Source organism: Abramis brama (genome assembly GCF_963993115.1).
Source record: "Abramis brama genome assembly, chromosome: 8".
In the NCBI taxonomy this organism is placed as follows: Eukaryota; Metazoa; Chordata; class Actinopteri; order Cypriniformes; family Leuciscidae; genus Abramis; species Abramis brama.
Window position 1 is genome coordinate 34,372,436 of NC_139970.1, and position 27,052 is coordinate 34,399,487.

General features: G+C 38.3%; 1 protein-coding gene across 1 annotated transcript in view; it reads left to right on the forward strand.

Moving 5' to 3' along the window:
* slc49a4 (solute carrier family 49 member 4) overlaps window positions 1-27,052 on the forward strand; it is a 50,347-nt gene that overhangs the window by 10,967 nt on the left and 12,328 nt on the right. The window contains exons 3-8 of the mRNA XM_084121412.1: window positions 461-735; window positions 2,103-2,232; window positions 6,685-6,793; window positions 16,071-16,138; window positions 19,521-19,648; window positions 23,269-23,451. Of these exons, the coding sequence (XP_083977538.1) occupies window positions 461-735; window positions 2,103-2,232; window positions 6,685-6,793; window positions 16,071-16,138; window positions 19,521-19,648; window positions 23,269-23,451 (893 nt within the window). The remainder of the gene's footprint in view (window positions 1-460; window positions 736-2,102; window positions 2,233-6,684; window positions 6,794-16,070; window positions 16,139-19,520; window positions 19,649-23,268; window positions 23,452-27,052) is intronic.

Here is a 27,052-nt window from a genome sequence, read left to right on the forward strand (position 1 = left end):
TTGTTTCCCCTGCTATCAAACCTCAACTCTGATAGACATGGAGGAGTGCAGCAATTTGTGTTTAGAAACCAACTAAGCTCAGGTGATTGCATTTGTAACCGTTTTTTTATGTAAATGGTTAATAGTTACATGTTTTCTCAGACATTTGTCTGACTTGCATTGATTTGAGCAGGGAAACTAGCTATATAGAAATAAAAATATCATAGATGCTTGATGGGCCTTTTTTGACTTGGGCCAGTAAACAACCGCCCAAAACCCTAGCTACTGCATAGAAACATCCTAAAAACTCTCAGATCACTTAATCAACACACAGCAATGCCCTGGAAATCCAGCATTGTGCAATATAGCATTGTGACTTTGACTTTTACAGGAAAAAACACACCCATATTTTCTTTATTTGTTTTAAAATGTAAAAAATATATTGTACTCATAGTGTCTATTTTCTTCTTCAAATCTACAGGTTGATTCATGGTGGTCAACTTTTAAATGGTTTAGCTGGTCCTACCATTATGAGTGCCGGCCCTCTACTGTCTACTACTTGGTTTGCTCCTGATCAGAGGGCTACAGCCACCGCTATTGCATCACTTATTGGCTACCTGGGGTCAGCCTGCTCCTTTCTGATTGGTCCATTAGCTGTTCCTGCACCCAATGACACTGAGAAATTGGGAAGCACAAGTACCATCTACTGGACCCAAAACCACATAGGAGACAGGATACAGTTTGTTCTTTATGCAGGTACAGTGTATTCAGCAGTTTGTTCTTTACGCAGGTACGGTGTTGTCAGCTGACAATCCAGCAACAGCATTCATTCTGAATCAATATTAAATTATTTTAAGCATTTGCCATACAGAAAAGCAATCACAAGAAAGCCATCCATTGGCTCTCCAAATACCACAATCAAGCGTCTTAATGTTTGCGTTCACCTCGCCATAAAGATTGCCTAGCATTGTTCTGCTTAACTGATTCAGAAAATTAAAACATTTAGAGAGAGAGAGAGAGAGAGAGAGAGATACATTTTACCAATAATAGATTGTGATACTTTGTGTCTGTTTAAGTTGAAAGATGTTGCCTTCGTACACAAAAAAGACATGATTTGATGGTAGTTTAGAGGTCATTGTGACACTTACTGCACCACTCTGTGGTGCTTGGCCCCCAAATTGCTGCTTGCAACTATATTTTCTTATTATTAATCACAGTTAAAAATACTAATATTAATGTCTTTGTGGAAACTATGAAGCATTTATTTTATTTTTTTAAATTCTTTGATGAATAGAAAAGCATTTATTTGAAATAGAAATCTTTTGCAACATTGTAAATGTTTTTTCTGTCACTCTTGATCAATTTAATGTGTCTTTGCTGAATAAAAGTATTAATTTATTTCATAAAATCTTACTTCCCCCAAACTTTTGAATAGTAGTGTATATCTTAATATTACTGTGATGTTACATTTGCTTGATAAATCTGTACTTTATGACAGAAAGGACAGATTTATAGAAACGACAAACGATACTGTAGAAATTAACTAGCTGAATAAAAGTGGGATCTGTCCAAGGAAACTGCACCTATTTTATCATGTCGAAAGCGCCCAGGAGGACACAAAATTTAGGAACTCAACCTGAATCCTATGCTGGCAGAGACAGTGCATCTGGTTTTGCGATAGGCTACTGTGTGCCAACAGGTTTTTTCTTGGCTACAGCAGTGCCAATACTGAACTTGGTCACACCGTCACAAATTCCAGCCCTGGATAAGCTCGTTGGAAAGCAGGAGCTTTTCGTGGACCAGGGTTAATGAGCTGATCAGTTGTTTCATTGTGCATTTCCTCCCTCTACAGAATTGTAATAAATCTGCTAGACTCATGGTTAGCTCTAGATTAATGTGAGCCATCTAATGACCGTTAATGATGTTGGTTTGGATGCTACTCTCTCTCTCTCTCTCATTAATTTGAATTTAGTATCTGAAAATTGCACTGAAATGCCAGACGCGTTAAGCTCTTGTTCTAATTACCAGAGATAGATTAAGTCTGAATCCGTAAAATCTTTGTGAGATTTGATGTTGACACTGTGGCCGCATGGTAAATGTTGTGTGTTTTTGTGAACTTGCAGAGTTTGGGATGATTGCAGCACTTTTCGTGGCTGTGCTGTTCTACTTCCCCTCCAGGCCGCCCATCCCTCCTAGCGTGGCAGCGGCTAGCCAACGTCTCAGCTACAGGAGCAGCATCTGCAGGCTGCTGAGGTATAATGCTGATCCTTCTTTACTAGACTGATTCAACTGTTTTGAAAAGAGAATTGTTAAAGAATGGAGGTCTTCTACACTTACTCAGAGAAGTAACCCTGCACAAACTTAATTGGTTCTTGTGTCTGTCACATCACCTTAGGTTAAAATGCAGATGCACTGAAAACAGTATATTGGTAAATTTTTTGAATAATAACTTTGATCTATTTCACACAGAGCAGGTTTAGAAAGGTTTGAATACACTAATGTTTAAACGTTTGGGTTTGGTAAGATATTTAATGTATTTAAAAAGAAGTCTCTTATGCTCACCAAGGCTGCATTTATAATATTTTTAGCATTTTTTTTTTACAAAATAAATGTAATTGTATTCCTATCAATGAAAAAAGCAGCAATTTTCAACAGCCATTACTTCACTCTTTAGTGTCACATGTTTCATCAGAAATCATTCTAATATGCTGATTTGGTGCTCAAGAAACATTTCTTAACACATTTACACGATGCTGCTTAAAATTGTTGTGGAAACTTTGATAAATAGGAAGTTCAAAAGAACAGCAAATAACAATTTTTATAACTATGTAAGTCTTTACTGTCACTTGTGATCAATTTACTGTATCCTTGCTAAATAAAAGTATGAATATCTTTCAGGAAAAAAAAACTTCCTGATCCCAAACTTTTGAATGGTACTATATATTTCATAAATCAGCAGCTTGAATCACTAAATGTACTATGGAAAACAGCAACTGGGCAATATTCTGCTAAAAATCTGCTTTTGTGTTCTTCTGAGGACGAACCATCAGTCTGATCAATCCAGCTGATCCACAATGGCATAATTAAGAATTAATTGATGATAATAATAATAATAATAATAATAATAATACACTTTATTTATAATGCGCTTTTCTAAAACCCAAAGCGCTACAGACAGTAAAAGCAAATAAAATACATGATATGATAAAAAAATAAAATAATAATGATAATAATTTAGGGTGAACTGGCCCTTTAAAAATCCAAGTGCAAAAATTCCAAAATATGAAAAGACCTAATACAATATTTACTGTATTTGAAAATGGATTCAGAGCATGAATATCAGTGTTTCTCATTGCCATTGAAAAGAGATTTTGCACTGGGTATATCTGCACATGGACATAAAAATGGACATCTGTTATTTTATGCCTTTTGTAAATTCCACATACTGTCTCCCTGATCTCAGCAAGGTCTTTGAAATGTTACTATTGCTTTTACAAAAGAGAATCTTAATGAACAGGGTCTTGTCACTCACCATATGCTGCAGTTGTCATTTAATACACATCAAAGACAAGATCCTCTCCCTGCAGATTAATTACCAAGCCTTATGATGTCACATTCTGACCATCCTTAATTAATAGAACATCTTAATCTGTACATTTAGAAACCCAGTGAAGCCCATCAAGGCCAGTGTGACCACAGTGGCATTTTTACAGCTAGTCAGAACCCTCTTGATGTAGTCTCACCCGCAATGCCTGGGGAGGTTGATATTCACAGATCAGAGGAAGCCATCCCTGCTTTGAATGTGATCTCACACCAACACTGGAGAAATTGGCTGAAATGTGTGGACTGGAAAGAACTGTTGAACTTCCACTTTTGCAGTGAGTCTGCAGTTCGACCCCCTCCGAGGAACGCCAGAACTTTCCCACTCACAAAGAGAAGAACAAACATGAATGGACGGAGACTGTAATGCTGTCTGGAGTCCCTCCGATAGGCAGAGTTCCAGTAGCCGTTTCACATTTGTATCTGAATGAAGCAGCAGATTGGTAGAGCTTTGTAGAACAGCTAGTCTATAGGGACAGTTCAGTGGATACAGACCATGATTGTATTTCACCCTCGTTTCTGAACTCCTAAGTCCCTGGCTCACCTGACTTGGTAAAGCTTCAACGTTTTTAAGCCTGATTTGTTTGTTGCGGAGAGCGTCATTATTTCATTGTTCTTTCACGAGAACCATTATCCAGCATTTGATTACTGCACTAACTGTGATGATAGAATTGTATTAGTATTTATGAAATGTGTGTTAAAAATGACCATGTCTTGCAAAATCCTCATCTTGGGGTATTAAATCCCAACAGGGCCTGCCAAGGACAAATAGCACTTAGCTGATGATCCTTCTGGCTTGATGGCTCCCCCAAATCTGTCAAAGAATGGAAAGAAAGGCTTTCTCATCATATCCCATAAGCTAAATAAGCTCTTGGTGGGGGAAAAAACTGCATAGATATCGATCTCTCCCAGCTGTGAGGTTAATGAAGGGGGTACTGTTGGGAGAAAGGGTTCTCCATCAACACCTTTTTTTGCCATTGCCTTCTTCAAGGCTACCGTAAGACACTGAAAACATTCTTTGATTTCTCCTCACACTTTCCTGTTAATGTTAATGGACGTTGATGGTAGAACTTTCTTCACATCCAACAATTCATACCTGGAGGTAATTATGAGTAGCATGACATGAAAATCGAATTTTCTACAAGTAACTACGTGTGCATTAATTTGATAGGCAATTCATTTTTTTACTTATAATTTAATCTGCATCCTCCTGGTCACTTTTATATAATAATTTTTTTTAGCTGATTTTTTCTTTAAAAAGCCTTTATAAAGAATCTCACATACTTAAAATCTCAATAGATCCGCAGCTGACAAGTGCTAGAAACTTTTTTTAGGTGAAGTTTCTAAATCCAAAGTGTCATAAAACATTGAAGCAATTCCTGAATTTGGGGTGCAGTCAATTCAATTAAAATTCATAAACGTAAAAAATATTACACAAGCCTGGAGAAGTCTAATCTGTTTGTGCTTTTGCAGAGAGCATCATGATCGCACCTTTATAGGAACCATTATCCAGCGTTTGATTACTGCGGTACAATTGCTGATAGAATAGTATTAGTGTTGATGTGTTGGTGTTAAAAATAGCTGTGTCTTGCAAAATCATTTTGCGGTATTAGATCCCAACAGAGCTGGCAAAGGACAAATGACACTTAGCTAATGATCCTTCTGGCTTGATGGCTTCCCAAATCTAGGCCAGGAGGAGGATGGTGCAATCAGACTTTTTTTTTCAATCAAACTAACTGTGAAAACAGCCTTAGAGACTCAAATACCAAGAACCAAACTGCAACAAGTAAATTCCATAATGCAAACCGCTTCAAAAGATAAACAAAGCATCTTTGGAGAGCCCTCATGATTGGTTCCAGATGCTTTGTTGTTTTATGGGGGGAACATTTCCTCTCGGGTAAGTCGGGGAGACACTGTTTGAAACACTTGAGGGAAAATAGGTAGAGAAGCAAGTAAGAAGGACCGGTGATTGTAATTGGGTTGGGAGTGATTGGAGACCTGCCAGAAGGAACACATAAAGGCAGATTCCACAAAGGGATTCTCGACCTGTTTCAGTCTTGACTACAGCAATCCTGTGACTGGATAGATGCTCATAAAAATGCTAATACATGAAGAAAAAGCATCCCTCATAGCAAGGGATTTTTGTATCAGGGCAGGATTACCACAAAATTGACAGTACACTAAACCATGCACTGTGCTTGTATTAATGCTTAGAGCAACTTTGTTGTTGCTTAGCTTCAAGAAGGATTTGTTGGCATGTAATACTTGTTAGCGAGTCTTATAGATACTGCTATGAAAGAGTAAAGTATTTCAGCTGGGCCCTACAGATATATGATTTATTAAAAACATGCAGATACTGATTTTATGCATAGCTTTGCCCAGTGGGTCAGTTAGATTTAATTAGATGTTTAAAACAATTCCTACTTGGAAAAACTCTTAATATCAAGGTATATTACCTTAAGCAAGCTGTCTGTTAACATTGCATATTCTCAGTGGCATTTTTTCAGTTGCTGCAGGACCTCAATAATTAAAAATAACCTCAATATTTGTATAGGTTTTTTTTTATTTAGTCAATTCATTATCATGTCATATTCATTAAGTAGTCAGTGTTACTCTGACTAAAATGGCAATTGGATTAGCATGTAAATTTCAAGTTAATTTTGTGCAGATGAAAGATGTATTATTATTTTGACTCAAATGTGCGGTGTCCTCTTAAGAATCACATTCAGTTGAGGAAGCTAAATCAATGTAAGACAGAGCGCTGCTTATGGGCATGTCTTTATTCTAGCATTGTGCTGGCCTGATATCTGCTTCTGCTATCAGTTCCGTCTATTTCCCGTATTAAGGAGATTTTTATCTCTCTGTCACTGGGCTGCAAGGTAGGATAAATGTTTGGTGACAGGCTGGAAGGCATAGGAAGGAAACTCTACAATCTGTTTGAGATGCAAAAGCTTTGATGTTCAGTTTCATGACAGTTCTGAAAGATCTGTTGCGCTTTCAAAAATGTGCGTCGTACACAATCAAAATACAGCCTAGTATCTTAAAGTGCTTTAGTGTTCTATTTCTAAAAGTTTTCTTCAGTCTACATCTTTGCTTTTTTTTCAGCAACATGCGTTTCCTGATGATAGCGCTCGCCTACTCCGTGCCCACAGGGGTTGTTGCCGGCTGGGCCGGCGTGTTGGACATGATTTTAACACCTGTTCAAGTCAGCCAGGTAAGACATATTCCATGCTCCATACTGGGCCCATTTAGATGTTACATTACTTCCTGGAAAAAAAGTATTGCAAATATACAAAGACCTGTTTATTTTTGGCTGTTTCCATGTGTGTCTATGGTGGGTTATTGCTGCCACATACATTTTATTTTTTCCGATCAATTATGCCGTAATAACGAGATGTTGTCATTTAAACTATATTTCTCATACAAGATGTTATGTTGTTAAAACAATACATTTTCTTGTAATAACAAGATGCTATGTCATTAAAACGACATTTTTCTCATTAAAACGATATATTTTATGTCATAAAAATGATATGCTTTTCCTGTTATAACGAGATAATATCGTTAAAATGACATATTTTGTACGTAACGTGGGAAACAGGCCTTTATCACAGTCCGCATATTGTCACATCCGGCTTCGGTTTGTAGTGTAATCGAATTCCCTCCTGCATTATTGTCAATGGTCGGTTGCCAATTTTGAAAAGAAAATCAAACTAAATTGGCTGAACTTGACAATAAAAATCAGCATTTCAAACGGTTTAATTAGCCTTACATGATAACCTACCATGTGTGGTTTTAATGTGCAACGTTTTGTAAACGAGGCGTTAGCCAGCACTGCCGGTGTTGCCACAGTCATGAGATAAACAAGGATCTGCACACTGCTCAAGTTACTTCCAGAGGAATAATTGGAATACACTCTATTTAAATTTAAATTTAAATGTTAGTGTTACGGTTTTTATTTGATCGTTTAAGATGATCAAACCAGTTATTTTGGAATAATCGACTCTGGGCTGGAAACATTTCTTTATTTGAACGACTTCAGTTTTAACACTTGATGATTGTATCGGAAACTAAAGTCAGAGCATGAAAGCAATCTGAACATTTATTATTGTTTAATTTGTACAGTCTTTACTCATAATTAATGTTTTATTGAACGCATAACCTGAATGAATAATGCTGTGTCATGTGATACGTTGTTTGAATTCAATTCTTGCATTTCTTTAATAAAAAAAGAGGGTCAGACTCTGAAATATTGTGCACAAATATACAGTAGGCATGTGTGTGGCCGTTTAAATAATGAAATATGTGTTGGAAATAAAAAAAAATATATTTTTCATCACACCCGACTAACGTTTATAAACTGGTTTATGTGTTTCGATTAAGTATCTATGATAAACTGAACATCAATAAATCACAACAATTCCTTGCTATGGGCACCGCCATTGATGCAGGCTACAGCGCAAGTTATTTTACTATATTATTTTAAGCTTCCAATTTTTGAACGCAGACTGTGATAAAGGCCTATTTCCCATGTTGTCACGTCACATACAAAAATATGTATTTTTAATAATATCTCATAACAGGAAAAGCATATGTCGTTATTTCAAGAAAATATATGAAATATATGATTGAAATATATATATAAAAATATATTGTTTTAACAACACATTATCTCCTTATTACAAAAACATATTGTTTTAATGACATGGCATCTAGTTATTACGAGAAAATATTTTGTTTAATGACATCATTATTAAGAAATAATTGAGTGGAAAAAATATGTGGCAGAAATGCGCCACCGTATTTTCAATAGTTGTGTGTGTCTGAAACAAGCATTTATGAGATGTACAAATCATTTGCACCTTCTATAATTTTAATTATGATCAAAATGAAATGTAATTCCTTTGGATTAAATGGTTATTGACTCATAATTAACCCTGGGTGTACAAACACACATTGAAGTATTGACTGGAAACTCTGACCAAAAAACTGTTTGCCTTTCTATACGTTCTCATTTAAAAAACTGGCAGGCCTGAATGGGTGGACTTTGAACTTCAAAACAAGCTGTTAAAAACATCTAATTATAGTTTTGAAAATCCAAAGCTATCCACATGTAGATAGCCCTCTCCAGCCGTTCCCTCTCCTAACAGAGCTCATCAGAATCTAATCAAACATACATGCTCAAGACGCTTTTATTTGCATACTCACAAAAGTACTTCATCTTTGATGGGCCAACCACAGCTTAACGAGATGAGCTCTCCACCTCAGAGTTTCTGATTCTCCCCAGCCTCCTCACATTTGCATCTGAAATGTTAGAGTTATGGGCCAAAGCAATCACACAACATTCTAGGCCCAGCTGAATTACTGGCTTGCAAAGACAAAGATGATGTTTTCATGTCTTGTAGTTTCTTTTCCAGGTAAACTAAGTGGTCTTTGAACCGGTATTGGAAAGAAAGTCATGCAAGTTGAAGATAGAATGCCTTTTTTCCTTTTTCCACAATATGTCTCTGCTGCCAAAGCCATTGTGAGACTAATTTGAATTTTCCGTCTTCTCATTCAAGTCTCAGTTCTTTTTTTAACAACAATTGAAAGCGTACGCCTCAAGCATTTCTTTCTCCCATTTTAATATTTCACTATTGTTAAGAAAGTCTTTTTTTCCTAGTCATTTAAATTTGGTTGAAGAGAAATAAGTGTTATCAGACAAACTGAAATTATATATAGATTTCTAGAAGTCAGATTGTTAAAAAAAATAAAATAATAATACACGGAACTGCTTACAAGGCAGCAGTGTATTGATATTCCTCATACATTCATGTTCAAAATCCCAAATTTTAAGTATTAAACTTCAACAATTAATTCAGCCTGGATCACATTGAAAAACTAAATTAGGATTAACTGCAGAATTCATAAACCTCGGCTTTGCTGATAACACTTTATAATAAGGTTGAATGTATTGTACAGTATATGCAACAGTTAACATGAACTAACATTTATTCTAACGTTGTTTATTCATGATCCTTAATCCATTAATCAATGGGACCTTGTCATAAAGTTTTAGCAATTTACTTTACATTGAATGATTTCTCTGTTGACTTGGATAGAAAGCAATGAAAAGCATCCAGTCATGGGGCCCTATCTTGCACCCAGCGCAATTGACTTTGTACACCGACGCATGTATCATTCCTATTTTGCACGCGACGCACAGCAGACTTTTCTTTCGACAGACGCACGTCGGTAAATTAAGGAATGAACTTGCGGTCCCGGGGGCGGTTCAGCAAAAAGAGGAGCCCTTGTGCTATTTTGCAGTTCCAGAAAACAATTCCGCCACAGACCAGGAAAAACCTAGTCTAAAGTCAGTGGCGCATTTTCAGTGGCACGTTCAGATGCTATTTCAGGGGCGCATGCTTGGCCATAATGTAGCGTGTGCACAACGCGCATACACTTTGCTTCTCTCATACACAGACGCAGCAGTTGACATTTTTGCAAACCATACATAATTACAAGGAAAAATATCCCACATGAGGGAAATCATTGTGGTGTCCATGTTGACCTTGATCTTTATCAATCCCTCCTCTCTTCCTTCTCTGCTAATATCTCTACTGCTAAAATGACTTACTATCACAACAAAATTAACAATTCTTCAGACTCTCGCATGCTTTTCAAAACCTTCTCCTCTCTTCTCAACCCTCCTCCTCCTCCTCCTTCATCAACGCTAACAGCTGACGATTTTGCTACGTTCTTTATAAATAAAACAACCACCATCAGCGGCCAATTTACCAATCCACAAACTGACACACACATTTTACCAGCTAACACACACTTTCTTCCCTCCTTCTCTCTACTTTCAGAGGCAGACGTCTCCAATCTCCTCCTTTCCAATCGCCCTACCACCTGTCCGCTTGATCCTATTCCCACTAACCTACTTCAAGCCATTTCATCCTCAGTTGTACCTGCACTCACACACATCATAAACGCCTCTCTTCACACTGATACCTTTTCCACAGTATTTAAGCAGGCTCGTGTGACCCCACTGCTTAAGAAACCCACTCTAAATCCAGCACATCTGGAAAATTACAGACCGGTATCTCTCCTTCCATTCGTCGCGAAAACACTTGAACGAGTTGTTTTCAACCAGATCTCTTCCTTCCTTACACAGAACAACCTCCTGGACAACAATCAGTCTGGTGTCAAAAGCGGACACTCAACTGAGACTGCCCTGCTCTCAGTAATTGAAGCTCTGAGACTGGCAAGAGCAGCTTCCAAATCCTCAGTTCTCATCCTGCTGGATCTGTCTGACACAGTTAACCACCAGATCCTCCTGTCAATCCTAAAGATGAAGGGCATCTCGTGAACCGCACTCCAATGGTTCAAGTCTTACCTCTCAGGTAGGTCCTTTAGGGTTTCGTGGAGGGGTGTGGTGTCTAAGACCTAACATCTAGCTACTGGAGTGCCTCAGGGCTCAGTGCTTGGACCACTTCTCTGCTCCATCTACATGACATCACTAGGAGCTGTGATTCAGAAACATGGCTTTTCCTATCACTGCTACACTGATGAGACACAACTCTACCTCTCATTCCAGCCAGATGATCCGAAGGTTGCTTCTCACATCTCAGCCTGCCTGACAGACATTTCTGGCTGGATGAAGGACCATCGCCTTCAACTAAACCTTGCGAAGACAGAGCTACTCGTGGTCCCGGCCAACCCAACACTTCATCACAACTTCACCATTCAGCTAGGCTTGTCATCCATAACTCCATCAGGGTCAGCCAGGAACCTTGGTGTGGTAATTGATGATCAATTGAACTTCACAGACCACATTGCTAGAACTGCCCGGTCATGTAGATTTCCCTTGTACAACATTAGGAGGATCAGGCCCTTCCTATCAGAACATGCTACGCAACTCCTTGTCCAAGCGCTAGTTCTATCCAGATTGGACTATTGTAATGCTCTCCTGGCTGGTCTTCCAGCTTGCACGGTCAAACCTCTGCAACTGATCCAGAATGCCGCAGCTAGAGTGGTCTTTAACAAGGCGAAGAGAGCACGTCACTCCTCTCCTCACAAAATTGCACTGGTTGCCAGTTGCCGCTCGCATCAAATTCAAGTCACTGACGTTTGCCTACAGAACAACCACTGGCTCTGCTCCCTTTTACTTAAACTCATTACTTCGGACTTATGTGCCATCCAGAAACTTGCGCTCTGCAAGCGAACGACGTCTTGTGGTGCCATCTCAAAGAGGCACAAAATCTCTTTCTCGGACCTTTACCATGACTGTTCCCTGCTGGTGGAATGATCTGCCTAACTCAACCAGAGCTGCTGAGTCCATAGCCACTTTCAAGAAACGGCTGAAGACGCTTCTTTTTCGACAGTACTTGATCCAGTAATACTAACACTTTCTCTACTATTCTATTTTATTCTGTTCTATAATAATAATTAAAAAAAAATAATAATAAAAAATAAATTAACATTTACTGCGTTGGATTAAACTGAGAAGGGTCATAGCACTTGCATATTGTTGTCCTACTGTTAGTTCAACTGCTTCTATTTGTTCTCATTTGTAAGTCGCTTTGGATAAAAGCGTCTGCTAAATGAATAAATGTAAATGTAAGATGTGAACAAATAGGCATAAATCTAGCTTACACATTTACCAAAATTATTATTACCCTGTTTAACCGAAGCTAATTTGGGTGGGTTTCTCCCATCCCCATACAATGTCACTTTTCTGTCTTTTACGGCCCTGACGAGAACGTCGGTCTCCTCGGCTGTGATCCCCTCCTGGCGTGCGCCTGGCAAATCCGCCGTTATAATAGCAATCCGCCATGGAACAAACGCGCCTGCTCTAAAAGGGAATGTGAGATGATGCTCTGACTGGTTTATTTCACGTTACGCCCAAACCACACCTATGAGTAATGTAGCTACTTCAGACCAAACCATTTAGATTTAGATCCAACCACAAAGTTACTTGCGTTTCGCGTTTGATACTTGCGTTTCAGATCGTTAAAATAGGGCCCATAGTGTTAAAGTTTATATTCTGAAGATGTTAAGTTCTTGCATGTTGATTGGTGTCAGAGTCACTCACAACAAATAAGTTTCCACGTTCGCACACAGTAATTTGTGAGTGGAATGGTAGAGCCCTGAGGCAGTAAGCATGTAGAGCAGTTCAACAATAATTAGCTGCAAGTGTATAGTCCCCCGCTACATTAATCAGTCTTGTCTAATTGCTTCATTAATGGTGAATGGCCATTAAGCCTGCGCACAATGGCTGTGCACTGATTAGGCAGACACCCTTTGCCCTTGGAAAGTCATCATCAAACTCAAGGTGCTTTGCTGGGGTTGAGAAACATTAAGCGTGAGTGTTTTATTAAAGCTGCCTCAAACTGCTCAGAACAAAGGCAAGGCAAGGCAAGTTTATTTATATAGCACATTTCATACACTATGGCAATTCAAAGTGCTTTACAGAAAATAATTAAAATAATCACAAAATATAAAAGAAATTATATAAAAGTTATAAAAGAAATTAAAAGAGATATATGATACAGTTATAAAATGAATTAAAAGAGTAAAAAGATAAACTTCTCATCTGGCAAAACAGATATTTTTCACAACTCCCAGTTCTTCCCAGAGATTTTCCCATGGTGATTACACTGTGTATGTGGTGTTCTTTCGGCACGCCCAAAAAATCTATTGGACGTCTCCAATAGACCCGATTTTTCCCTAAAATCGGACAGGAGGTGCTCTAGGACTTTCTTCGGGTATTCTAGATCTCTGTGCTTGATAATCTTAACTCACTAACATGTTTACACTGGAAACCAAAGGCTCGCTTTTGTGATGGTGTGTGTAGAACTATTTTGTCCTGTTTAAAACTATAGGGGGAGCTATGTGGTTTTCTGATTTTAAAACCCATTTCAGTGAGTGATGCCATGTTTTTTGCACCTAAGGTTTCCGGTGTAAACATGTTAGTGAGTTAAGATCATCAAGCACGGAGATCTAGAATACCTGAAGAAAGTGTTTGCTTTCACAGAAGTATGCAATATATATCACAACAGAACGTATAACAAAATAATCATACATTATATTGTATCAGTATAAAACAGTAACATCAGTGTAATTGGGCTTATGCCATATCATTCTCCACCTTGTCCCGAGTCTTAACCATCACAATGCACTATACTGCATGACAGAAAAAATTTAATTTGAAATAATGCTTTGGACACACATGATTTACACTTTTTGCCAAAAGAAATAGCATAGGGTATGAAATTGCAGCGTTACAGCAGTAGACATAAATCACAGAATGGGAAATAGCAATTAATACATCCAGGGGCGCTGGAACCAGGGCTCTCTCTGTCACTTCACTCCCCCCAAACTTTTAGCTCACATCCCCATTGGCAGATATTAAATTATGAAGTCTATCTCTGCTGCCTCGCATTAAAATCGCATGATATATGACATTCTGATATATGGTATGGTTCACTGTAGTTTAAGCACTTGATGTTTATTTCAAATAGATAAAGATGTCTTTTACCCCTGCAGTAAGACATTTCATCAGCACATGTATCCTCAGACCTCATAAATCCCTGGAGCAGCGGTGTCTTAATGCCGTTTAGTGAGAATGTGCTTGTCCAGACAGGGACAGTGTTAAGAAGGTGGAGAAATTGAAAATGCACAGTGCTGAATCTCCACACATGCTAAATTCAACATTACATTTGATTTTGAGTATTCTACAACGATGAAGCTGTCAAATAAATGTCACGTTCATTTGTGCACAAATTAAGTGTCACACAAATCACACTTCACGAGACTGACCTTACATTTATGAGAAATATCCAATCAGCGTGTTATTGACCATTTTAAAGGGATGGAATAATGAATTTAAATCATTTTTGAACGTGTCCTGATGTTAAATTGTTGTTATTTCAGTTAATCTTGGAGGTGAGCTCTACTACATCCCAAAACAACATGAAATTTTTATATTAGTTAGCATGAATCATGAATGTTAATTAGCTACTGTGACACTCTGGTCTAGGAAGATTAGCTTGCAATGAGCGAAGTAATATTCATGAACTCAGTGTTCTCTGAATAGTGACATTACAACCCAGCCAAAGACAGTGATATTCAGCTCAGGGTACAGTTGTTTTTCCTGATAGCCACAGGTAAGAAGTACCTAAGGAATGTTCTTTTGTGTAATAAGTGTTTTGCTGAAGGTGCTTTCCTGTGCAGTGACAGTCCGGTGCATTGGGTGAGAGATGTTGTTCCTGATGGCAGAGAGCTTAGCCAGCATTCCCCTCCCCATCACCACCCCCAGGGGATCAAGGCTGATGCCCAGACAGAGCCAGCATTTTGGAGCGCTCTGTTAGCTTCGCTAGCTATCAAATCAGCCAAATCAAAGTCTGATGCTGTAACTTTTTCTGACTAGAATAATCTTTCTCCTTGCATGGTATATTTTGGTGGACGAGAGACGAGTGTATTTTAGAACTCTTTTGATTGGCAGAGAAGATATAAATAAATGGGTCATATGTAGTTGTTTGATAGAACAGTTAAAGGGTTAGTTCACCCAAAAATAACGACTTTATTCAACTATTCATTTTCTTCTGTCTGGGCCTCTTGAGTGAGTTCACATAGTGTAACAGTGCAGCCAGTATCACACGCATCACACACATGACCAGCGTCGGCCAATAGTGAGCCTACGTTCTGACGTACAACCCAGAAGCGCTGCGCTGTGCTGCTACGTGAACTCACTCAGAGGCCAACACAGAAGAAAATTAATAGTTGAATAAAGTCGTTATTTTTGTTTGTTTTTGCGCACAATAAGTATTCTCGTCACTTGATAAACTAAAGGTTGAGCCACTGTAGTCACTTGGACTATTTTAACAATGTCTTTACTAACTTTTCTGGGATGGCAGATATCGATTACATAGAAGCCTATGAAGGAGTGAGCCAGCTCTCAGATTTCATCAAAAATATCTTAATTTGTGTTCCGAAGATGAACGAAAGTTTTACGGGGTTTTGGAACAACATGAGGGTGAGAAATTACTCTCAGAAGTTAAATTTTTGAGTGAACTAACCCTTTAAGAGTAATAAAAGCAATATCAGACTCTGTCAAGTTGCTTTACTAAATAACTTTGGCCAAATCAATACTATTGCAGTGTTTCCCACAGGATTTTGTGAGACTTTGACAAACAATATGTAGCATTTTATTTGGTTCTCATATAGGAACTTTTTTTTGTATCCCTGCTCTAATCAATGCTGTGGTTGACCTCAGCTATGCCTGACACAGACCATCTGTTTTATGAAGTCTGCTGCTGAACCAGATTGCTCATCAAAGATATGTCCGTGGACAGCATGAAGTATGCCAGTCTCTCTCTGATAGACACAGTTGATAGACTGTAGAAGCTCCTGGCTCACTCCCCATCAGGCTGCTTCGTCACGAGTGATGTCCAGCATCACAAGCAGCGAATAATCCCCTCTGATCACACCTTTCTCTGTTCTGATAGGTGGACGCTGGCTGGATCGGGTTCTGGTCCATAGTTGGAGGCTGTGTGTTTGGTGTGGCCATGGCGAGGTGAGTAATGCCTGAGAAATGAAAATTTGCAACTAATTAACATTTACTGTACATGTATTGTCCAGTGACATGGAAAAGACAAGTAACAGACCCTTAAACATTAGTCACATAAGAATCCAGGAATGAGCTTTACTGACTAACTGCTGGGACTGTCAGCATGCTAAAACTCTCTCTAAATTCATCTCTGTTAAAGCATCGTTTTTATAGCCATCAAAGCATAGCTTTTGTAACAAATCCACTGCCTTCAACAAAACATTTCAAAACAAATATTGTTAAACTCCTGCATGCGCATCTTTGACCATCTCAGTGGTTTCAATAGGTGTCTCATTCATTCAACACCTTTAGTTTCGCATCAAGGTAAAAATAGTTCAACTTTTATAAATGCGTCTCAAGACCACTGTTCTGTTTTGCTCTCTATCTAGCTGCTTTGGAACTCTCCATACCAGCTGAGAGCCTGTAATCGTAATTAAAAAAAGAAAACCGAAAGCTAGGACTGCGGATATGCAAACTGTAAACAAAGCTGCACTTGCTCTTACCATTTTCAAACAAGTCTAGCTCTCCACAGACAAATTCAATTAAAATAATCACTGATGAGATGCAGATGAAAAATGAGAAGAGCTTTCTGTGTGCCCTCTTGGTATTGACATTTGCTTGCTTTTGACACATGTACTGATTCGCTAAGCTGAACAGCCAATCAGAGTGACAGGCTCATTGACAAGCTCCACCTCCAATTCAACATTCTAAGTCGGCATTAAAATTCACCAGCAAGGGTCTGAAAAAATATGTAGTTTTTCACAGCTAGTAAAATAACTTTTAAGACCAGCACTGGACTGCTTTAGGAGTGGGCTAAATGGCAGGTGGTAATCAACTTCCACCTTTCAGTGAATCAATTAGGGCAAACATCACATAAAATAATACATATTCATAAATATAACCCACGCCTGGCACAGTTTGTGTGCTGAGCTACTGACAGAAAAAAAAAACTTCCTGCGGGAAGAAGATATGAACAACAGAAGAAAAGTTGTTGTTTTTTCACAAAAATATGCATTTTTATGTATTTATACTTGTCACAACAATGTTTTAGGCCTAATTATTAAAGTTTCATGACAAAACTGCTAGAATGCTGACGTTTCTAGAAACTTTCTAAGGTTTTATTTAGCTTTAAAATGGTCTGATATGACTGTATCCCTGGCAACTAGGCATATAAACCAGTGTCAAACTTGTCATGCTTTTCAGATCGTTCCTACGCTCCTGCTGGAAAGACATTTATTCTGTCTTTGTTAGGCCACTTTTTTTTCCAGGGTGTTTTGGATCCTCCCTGATCCCCAAGCTAATTTATTCTCTTTCTGCTAATTTATTGAAATCAGCTTTTGTTATGAACAGTGGGAGAAAATGCTACTGAAATGGTCACGTCGCACAGACAGATTAAGACACTGGCGTAGAGAAGAGAGAAAGAGCAAACTGTTGTCTGCAAAAAGCAAGAGATTTGTCTGTCCCCAATGACTTAATGTTTGCAGGAGGGCTCAAATCAGTACATCCAGTCAGGTTTTGCATTTTGAAAACCTTTTAATTAGGAAACTGCATTTAATCAATTGCCACATTGCTGTATTGGTTTTGGGCTTGGTACACGCATTACCATTAAGATAGGGAGGGACAAAGTGGGGTAAAACATCAATAAAGACTTTTGAGCTGCCCTAGTTGTGTGTGATTCAAATCGAGTCATGAGCCACAAGCCGAGTGGGGATTGATAAAGCTGATTGAAGATTGCACACCCCGCCAGTTTCTTTGGCACTTTTACGTGTTAGCTTTTTTCTCATATTGGCTGTTCATTTGGGACAGGTAGCAGAAAGAAGCAACAGATGCCCCACTAAGTCTCGGCGGCAGCACGGTCCTATTAGTGGTTGTTTGGCGAGTGATCTCTCGTTAATAGGCCCCTGTGAGTTACAGGGTCCAGCGCCCTCCCTGTGCCACGAATCATGCAGCAAATGCGTTAACATGAGTTATTATACACCACCTGCTCTCCGCCGCAGAGCGCATCCCTTTGGGTCAAGTCCATGCTTTAGAAAAATGGATGCATTAAAATCGAGCTGCAGGGGCGATGGCTGCACATTCTAATTGATGCGATTCCGGAGGAGGGTATAATGGCCGCAAGCCCTCGTCAAAGACTCGTCCTCGTTCGCCGTTATGGTGGAGTTATCCTAGACGAGTGAATCATAAGAGGCTGTCTCCGCAGGTCAATTAACGGTTTGTGGTGTGAGGTATACTGAGCGGTTGGGCAAACACTGGGATGCCTGACAAACCATCAGACTTTAATTGTCAGACAGCAGTCGGGAGGTAGGGGTGACATTGATTTTCGAATGAAGGCGGCGATGTTGTTGGGTCAAGAAAGTGAGGTTGACAACCGATTGAAGTTAATGCTTTATATTTAAAGGGATAGCTCACTCAAAAATAGAAATTCTGTTCTTCATTTATATGTTGTTCTAATGTATGACATGTATTCCAACCATATGACTTTTTTCATGGAACATGAAAAGAGAAATGTTGAAAAATGCCCACAACACCATAAATGTGTTGTAAAGGTATAGTCTATAAATCTTATATGCATAATATCATTAATGTCAAACCTAGAGTGGCACATTTTATTTGAATATATCGGAATGTTAATGAGATTTGAGAGCTGTAAAGATTTTCTGTGAATATTTACATACATTCCTGTCCTCACACAAAGCTATTTAACTGCATTAGAAGATTTGAAATATGCCTTTTGAGTCATAAGGGGCACTTTTTTTTTTTTTGGAGAGTGACTTCCTTTGGTTACCATTGACTTCCATTGTATCGAGCTACATGAACAACCTGATAAATTTCTCCATTAGTGTTCCACCGAATATACAAATTCACTGGTTTGGAATGACATGATGGCAAGTAAAGGATGACAGTTAACTCCACCATTAAGTGTTTTTTTATTATGATGGCTTTCATCTCTGTTGTGAGGAAAGGTGATGAATAACATGCCCTAGTGATATTGCTATGTATTGCTGCCGTCATGTTAGAGGTGCTAAATTGTGTCTGATGTCTGATGAGAGGAGACGGTGTGGAGAACTTAGTCAGAAGCTATGAAATATATTAGATTGTGAGGGTTTGTTTTGAGATATCTCCAGTTGGCTTGTTTTTGAGGGACAAGATTTTCCGCGCGCGCCTCGTCTCTGACGTTGGTGCCGAAAATAACATCTGTGAAAAAGTTTCACCTGCGCCTGCCTATAATTTGCCTCCTCTGTAGTTTTTTTTTTGTGCGTGTTTTGTTCTGTCACCTTTGAGCTATGACTCGAGATTCACGTTTCTCTCTCTCCTCCTGCTTTCTTATGTTTTCTGTTTTTGCCCTCAGGTTTGCTGACTATATTCGAGGGATGTTAAAGCTGATTCTCGTGCTGATGTTTGCCGGTGCATCCTTGGCGGCCACCTGGTTCACTCTCACCTGCTTGACCAGGCTCACTCACCTGCCCTCCACTAAAGGTACACTGTGGTGAAAAGGACAGTATGTTCTGCCTTGTGCACATCCACAAAACTGTCGGCCCGCGGGGAGTCTGCTAGGCAAACAGCAGCATAGCAAGCTGCAATTTTATCTGTGAGAGGGAGCCAGAGGAACTCATTAAGTCCTGATCCGTGAAGAGAAAAGGGGAGTGGGTATCTAGAGAAGCCGGCCTGAAACAAACATATGCCCCATAGATCAGCCAGCTCAGATATTTCCATCAATTATCATTTTATGGTTGGCACCTGACTTTTTTTTTTATCTGCTCTCTCCCAGAATTCCTGGCAGACAGAGCTTTCAGACTCATGGGCCATCTCTCCATCTGGCATGATTTTATATCGCACACGCATGTCCCGTTGCCATCCGTGCCTTCCAATGCCTGTCGTGATTCATATCACTCACTAATGAACACAAGACTATGTTGTGGCAACATCAATTCATCAGAACTTATTCTAGATGGAATCATTATGCAAGGAATAACTGACAATGGACCTTCGCCCACCGTGTCCATGTAATCTAATGGTGCCACTGTCATTTAATACACTGTCAACACCATGGTTAAATACCAGTACTTCCTTACATCCAGTGTGTCAAATTAATGCCAGCCACGAGCCAAATGTGGCTATGTTGTTTTGTGCAATGCCAGTTTTTTTTTAGTTTTTTTTTACATTTTTCAAAATGCAGCGGTGCCATTGTCAGTTCTTCCATTTATACCATGGTTACACGTATCTCAGATATTTTTGATGATTACAACTACACTACACTGAAAAGTTGGGAATCATTCATAATGAACATGTTTATGAAAGCGCTTGATGCTTTTATTCACCAAGATTGCATTAAATTGGTCAAAAATTGCTTTGCCATCACAGGAATACAATGTGTTAAAATATAAAAGCTTATATTAAACTTTGTTTAAAACGTTAGTAAAATTGTGAAATATTGTTAAAAAATGTACTTTTACGGTTAAAAAAAAAAAAAAAAAGCATCCTTGGTGAGCAAAAGAGACGTCTTTCGAAATAATAAAAAGTAAATTACCGACCCCTAACTTTTGAACGGTAATGTACATTAAATCCATTTTTAATGTTTCGATTTGATGGGCTCCATTTTTATGTTGATGCAAAAAATGCAAAAAATACCATGTTTTTTTGCAACATTTCCCATAGGTGTTGTTCCCATAAGTTTGTTTCTCTTTTTATGTACCCCCCACACCTCAAGCATCGAGTTATTCATCTATAATAATCTTTTCTTATTTACCAACCAATCTTTTAGTTGTTTAGCCCATTTTGTAATGAAACCTAGTGTTTGCTATGTACTTTTCACTTACGCTGGCAGCTGAGGCTCTGATGTGCATTTTCTCTTGTTTTTGTGCAATTGGGCCATCCTTTTCTCTTTGCCCTGGTTAAAAGCAGTTTGGGTTTGTTTAAAACAGTACTGCGCGCCCACACATGGAGTAGCTTCTATCACTGAGAACAGGGACGTGCACAGACATTTTGAGGGGCAGGGGCTCAAGTGAAATAAAGGGCACTTCTCATAATTACGTTTTTTTTTTTTTTTTTTTAAACAAAAAAGTATATATATTAACGCAACTCTGACTTCCTTTTTAAAAAATTAATTTAAAAAGTTAATTAATTTTATCTTCCTCAAACTCACGCAATTGTTTCATTTTCAAAAGATGCTACTAGTTTCAAGTATATATTTAGAATAACCTAAATAACTGCATCAAGCAGAGGGGCGTGTTTTACTAATAATTTGTTTATTTTTGCACAAGGCACTACATCATTTTAATTATTTTGGTGTTATCAGAATACATAACACTTTAAAATCAACACAAATATTAACTCTAAACTGAAGAGGGCTGTTGCTGCTATTTTGTTAACTTTACTGAAAAAAATCACTGCAAAAATGATTGACAAAATACAAAAATACAGCAATTTAATAAAATTATTACAAAAAAAAGGTCTTCTACTTCAAAATAAAATCTGTTACTTCCATTCCCTGGTTGTCTCTCCTTCCTCCCTTACAGCGGCAACCTTCTGAAGGGCCATGTCCCTGTAGATGTTTATGCATGTACACACACACATACACATACACAATAACTGATGGTGACTGACATGGACTTAGTTTCACATTTGAGGGAGGACTGTATCATCATCATCAAATAAAACCTTCAAAATCCACATTTAGATGGAGTTTGTTTTAAACCTACTGCACTCTAAAAAATATTACAGAAATATTTAACTTTATTAACTTAATAAAATCTCTGAAAATCTTACTTGATTGTTTGAATTAAACTTACCAAAATAATTGAGTAAAAATTCAATAAAAGCCAATGTCATGTATGTGGTTGTATGGAATACTATTTTATAAAGGTTTAGAGGAAATAAAAAAAGTTAAATCACTCATAAATAAAAAGTTAATTTATAAATATTGTTATTTTTAATGTTTAATGTTAACTTATTTCTACTCAGTTTTATGTATTAGTGTACAAGATGCAGTTACTCAGATTTACTACATTTTTTAGAGTGTATCCTCCATCTGTTTGCATCTGTAGATTTCTTCTAAATTCACCAATTTAGATTTCTAAATTTCAGGGGGAAAGACTCTTGATGGTCACGGTCTCAAAGAGCATGCACAGAGTCCAAATTAAAACAATTCCCCATCGTCCAAATTAAACAATTCCCCATCGTAAGTACACATTGATGGCCTAAGACACGAAATGAGCGGTTTGTGTGAGAAAACGAACAGTATTTATATCGTTTTTAGCTCTTATACACAGCACACGTCCAAGTGAACTGAGGGCGCGCGCGCATTCTGGTGTGTGACTTGTACGCAGACTGGTGTATAGATATATACACTAGATGTCGCCTTAAAGACATTCGTTCCAATGACCTGCCGTAGACAAGGCGACATCTAGTGTGTATATCTATACACCAGTCTGCGTACACGTCACACACCAGGATGCGCGCGCGCCCTCAGATCACTTGGACGGACCTGATATTTAGATATACTATTCTTCAATAAATATAGTTGTTTGACAGGGAAGCTGTGCGCAAACAGGAATATATATTATTTTTCAAAAATAGAAAAAAAGCACCCCAGAAAAAAGGGCACTTTCTCTCCAGGAATAAAAAGGGCAGGTGCTCAAGCCCCCTTTGATGTCTATGTGTGCACGTGCCTGACTGAGAATGACAATAGAATGATGAGTTTCTATAGCAAGGTGTTTCTTTTTGGCACTTTTTTAAAGCAAAATTGGGTTTTGGAAATGAAAGTGTATTTAATATTGGAATAAAAGACATTTTATTGCAATTTCCGCACTTCATTAAACTTCAGCTTTGCTAAGATAATAAGAAAGATTTATGTAGTACCAACTTAGCACATTATAGTCATTACTTAAAGATGAGGTTGTAAGTGTTTTCGTAGTTGATTAGTGTAATATCTGCTGAAATGGGGTTTGCCAGCGCAGGAAGAAAAAAAAATTAATTAGAAAGGTTTTTTTTTTCCACTCAATCAGTTGCAAAGTCTTTCTCTTGTGTAAAGAAGGTATTATTCTAGAAATGTATTTGAGATTCAGCTCTTCACTTTTTCTCTCTTTTTGCTCCTTTAGCCACTCTCTACACCTCCTGCATCCTGGTGGGTATCTTCATCAACAGTAGTGTGCCCATCTTCTTGGAGCTGTTCATTGAGACGGTTTACCCTGTACCTGAGGGCATCACCTGTGGAGTGGTCACCTTCCTCAGCAACCTCTTCACTGGACTTTTGCTGTTTTTCCTCACCTTTTACTTTACAGGTACCTTGATATTTTTTACTCTTTAAATGCAAGGTTTACAGCAATTAAAACAAAGCTTTCGCTCAGCCTAGGGCTGGGACGGTTACCGCAATACCGCGGTCACGTGACGCCTACCGCCGTCTGAGCTCGTCACCGTCATCACCGCAAAAAAAAAAATAATAATAATAATAATAATAATAAAATAAATAAATAAATAAACACTGGCCTTCACATGTGTTCACGTTGTGTCTAATGACATGGATTCATTGATTCTAATGACATGGATTGTGTCTAATAACATTGTGTCTTACATGGATTCAAGGTTTTCTAAACAAAACTTATCATCAAAAGATGGAGCAAATCCGACCTTTCGCAAGTTCGCAAGTTGTTTCATGACACATAATAACATTCCATTCGTAGGCTATTGACTATAACCCCTTATTTACACTCTGTGGCGCGTTACGGCTGCGACGCGGCTACCGGAGCTGATCGCGCCCACTCTAGTCAATGCTTGTGTTTACAACAGCCACGACGCGGCGCGTTTCAGAAGCGTCTCTCCGCGCCGCTTCGCTAAAGATAGGCGCCTAGTCTATTTTCGACGGACGCCGCGTCCAAGCCGCACCGTAAATAAATAAAAAAAGTAAAAGCAGGACCTCAGCTTTTAATTGCACGTGCTTATTTAACACAATTCTCTCACGTGAAGACTGCATTTGTCAACCCTCGTGGAGTCGCGGCAAGTGCACACTCACAGCACCAGAGAGTAATCTTGACGGCACTTGCAAGAAAATGGATAAGTAGGCTACATAATCAAATTCACAAATATTACACCATTTAAACATTATTAAAAAAAAACTGGGGGAGGATGGGGAGGGGGGTTGAGGTTTAAAGCGGTTTATCGCAATACCGCGGGAATTTCTTGCTTTTCAACCGCGGTAAGAAAAAATTCATACCGTCCCAGCCCTAGCTCAGCCTAAATAAACACATGGCAGTGATATGGACTTAGACTTAGGACAGTGTCATTGTCCTTCTCCTGAATGATGATTAACTTTCAGTGCAAAGCTGTTTGCATGAAAAAAAGTGCAGGGAGATTGACTTGCTCTGTAAATACAAGCGTCCAGCTGAATATTGATGAGTCACTTTCTGAGAGGTTTCTTTGGATTGACAGGTAGTCCGTGATAGTTTTATTCTAGCTCTTGCTATTGGTGAACACCGTTTGTCAGGTTAACACAAAGGCTGTATGTGTTTTTCCATTCAAAACATTGTTATATAGTGTGCCTACATAGCGCATACATGACATATATACACATGACATATATACATGTTGATAACATAACAATGATTTCAATGATGGTTATTTATTGATGGTGTTCAGCGTTCACTAAAACAGTCACTGAGTATGGATGAATCTCCCAAATCCTTTCCAGGAAATGTCCAGTTCACATTTCACCCCCAAAAATAAAGAAAAATAAAATCTTATTTTGCATAAAGAAAATGCAATTTACTGTCAGAAGTTTTTACATTTTGTGATTTTATTTTCAGGAAAATTAAGCACATTTATTCTTCATAATTTTATATTTTCAAAGTTTTTTAAAATCAGTTTATCAATTCAGTTTAAGGTAGTTGTACAAATACTACTAAGATGTATAAATAAATTATATTAATTATATTAGAATATAAATATATACAGTCGTGCTCAGAATTAATCATACCCCTGGTAAATATGATCAAAAATGTCTGTAAAAAATAAATCTGCATCGTTTATCCTTTTGATCTTTCATTCAAAAAATTGGCAAAAATCTAACCTTTCATTTAAGTAAAAGAACTGAAAGTGGGGGGTGGGAAATCACATTATGAAATAAATGTTTTTCTCCAAAACACGTTGGCCACAATTATTGATACCCCTAGAATTTTTTATGAATAAAATATCTCTGAAGTATATTCCCATTAATATTTACCTTTTTTTTTTTTTAGCACACCAGGGTGACTAGGAACATGAAATTGTCCAGCTATGACTTCTTGTTTCACAGGAGTTTAAATATGAGGAAACACAAAGGCCAAATTCCCTTAATCATCCATCACAATGAGTAAAACCAAAGAATATAGTTCTGATGTGCAGCAAAAGATTGTTGAGCATCACAAAATAGAAAGTGGCTGTAAGAAAATAGCTAAAGAATTGAAAATCCCCATTTTGACCATCAGGGCAATAATTAAGAAGTTATAATCAACTAAAGATGTTACGAATCTGCCAGGAAGAGGACGTGTGTCTATATTGTCTTAAAGGGACACCAGGCAAGTCTGAGTGTTTTTTTCTCTACGAAGCTCCCCCTAGTGTCTGGTAGTAAATGCTTTCAAACACTCTGTCGTAAAAACGAACTGTTGTCCCTCCCCCCCTCGCCACGAGCAACCCAGCTGATCAGCTGTCAACCCAGCTGAGCAGAGGAACAGGCTATTTCAAAACCAGTTAGGTCTACCGAGGCAAGTAAAGCAATATTTTCTTTTCAACTGATGGCGATTTTTTTATTTATTTTTTTTATTGTGTTGTCATGCATACTATTATTTTTACCGGGAACGAACGATATGAACGAGGCGAACTACTGCTTTGGTGTTTGTTTGTTTTTGGGAGAATGGGCATGAGCATAAATATATATATATATATATATATATATATATATATATATATATATATATATCGGAGGCTAATATTTGTCTAAAGTTATATTAGTAAGGTCTATAAGTTAATCTGGTAGAATGACGGTTTACCTTTGCTTGTCTAAGAAAACATCAGAACGTTTTTTCTAGCTCGATCATGATATGTGTAACATGTTTATTGCCTATTATCAGACGCGTTGACTTAGTGACATAAAATAAAAGTGTAAGTTACACAAATAAAACCGACAGAGGAACGGCCAAACAACTACAGAAATCAAACGTGTTTGCTAATGACAATGCTAACATCAAAGTTATAGTATCTAGCGTACTAGTAAGCCCGTAACAGACAGCGATCATAATAAAAACCTTTACAGACAATAGCAAACATCCTGAGGTCGCAATTACTTGAAATTTAAATATTAAACACAGTTTATTCCAAAGATACTTACAAGTGCAACAGCAGGATCAGCATCTGTTTTGCAGGCTTCTGTTTCTCTCAGTTCTCCCCATTCTGAAAAAGCCGGTCCGATATTTACTCGAGTCTGACTTGCTCGGTCAGTATCCCGTTTCCTCTTTCATTGGTCCTCCGACAAAGATTTCCTAGCTTTCTGCATCTTTTTTACAGCCTCAGCCATAACTCAATCTATCGTTGCCCTTTGCTTATAGCTAGCCGGTGCTTGAATGGGGGCGTGTACGTGTGCAGTGCAGTCAAGCAATTCGTTACATCGCGAGACCTGATATCACGCGATACTTCCTGACGCCGACCCGCCGGCCCAAAGTTGCAAGTTGCCGCTCTCGGGCACCAGGGGGGTGCGAAACCACCACCATTCAACTCGAAATAAGTAATATAACCATTCCACTGACTCCAAAGCTGTTCAGTTAAGGTTAAAAAGTTACCTAGAGCACCTTTAATGGACGGTGAGGATGAAAGTTTGAGTGGCCAAAGACTCTTCAAGGATCACAGATGGAGAAT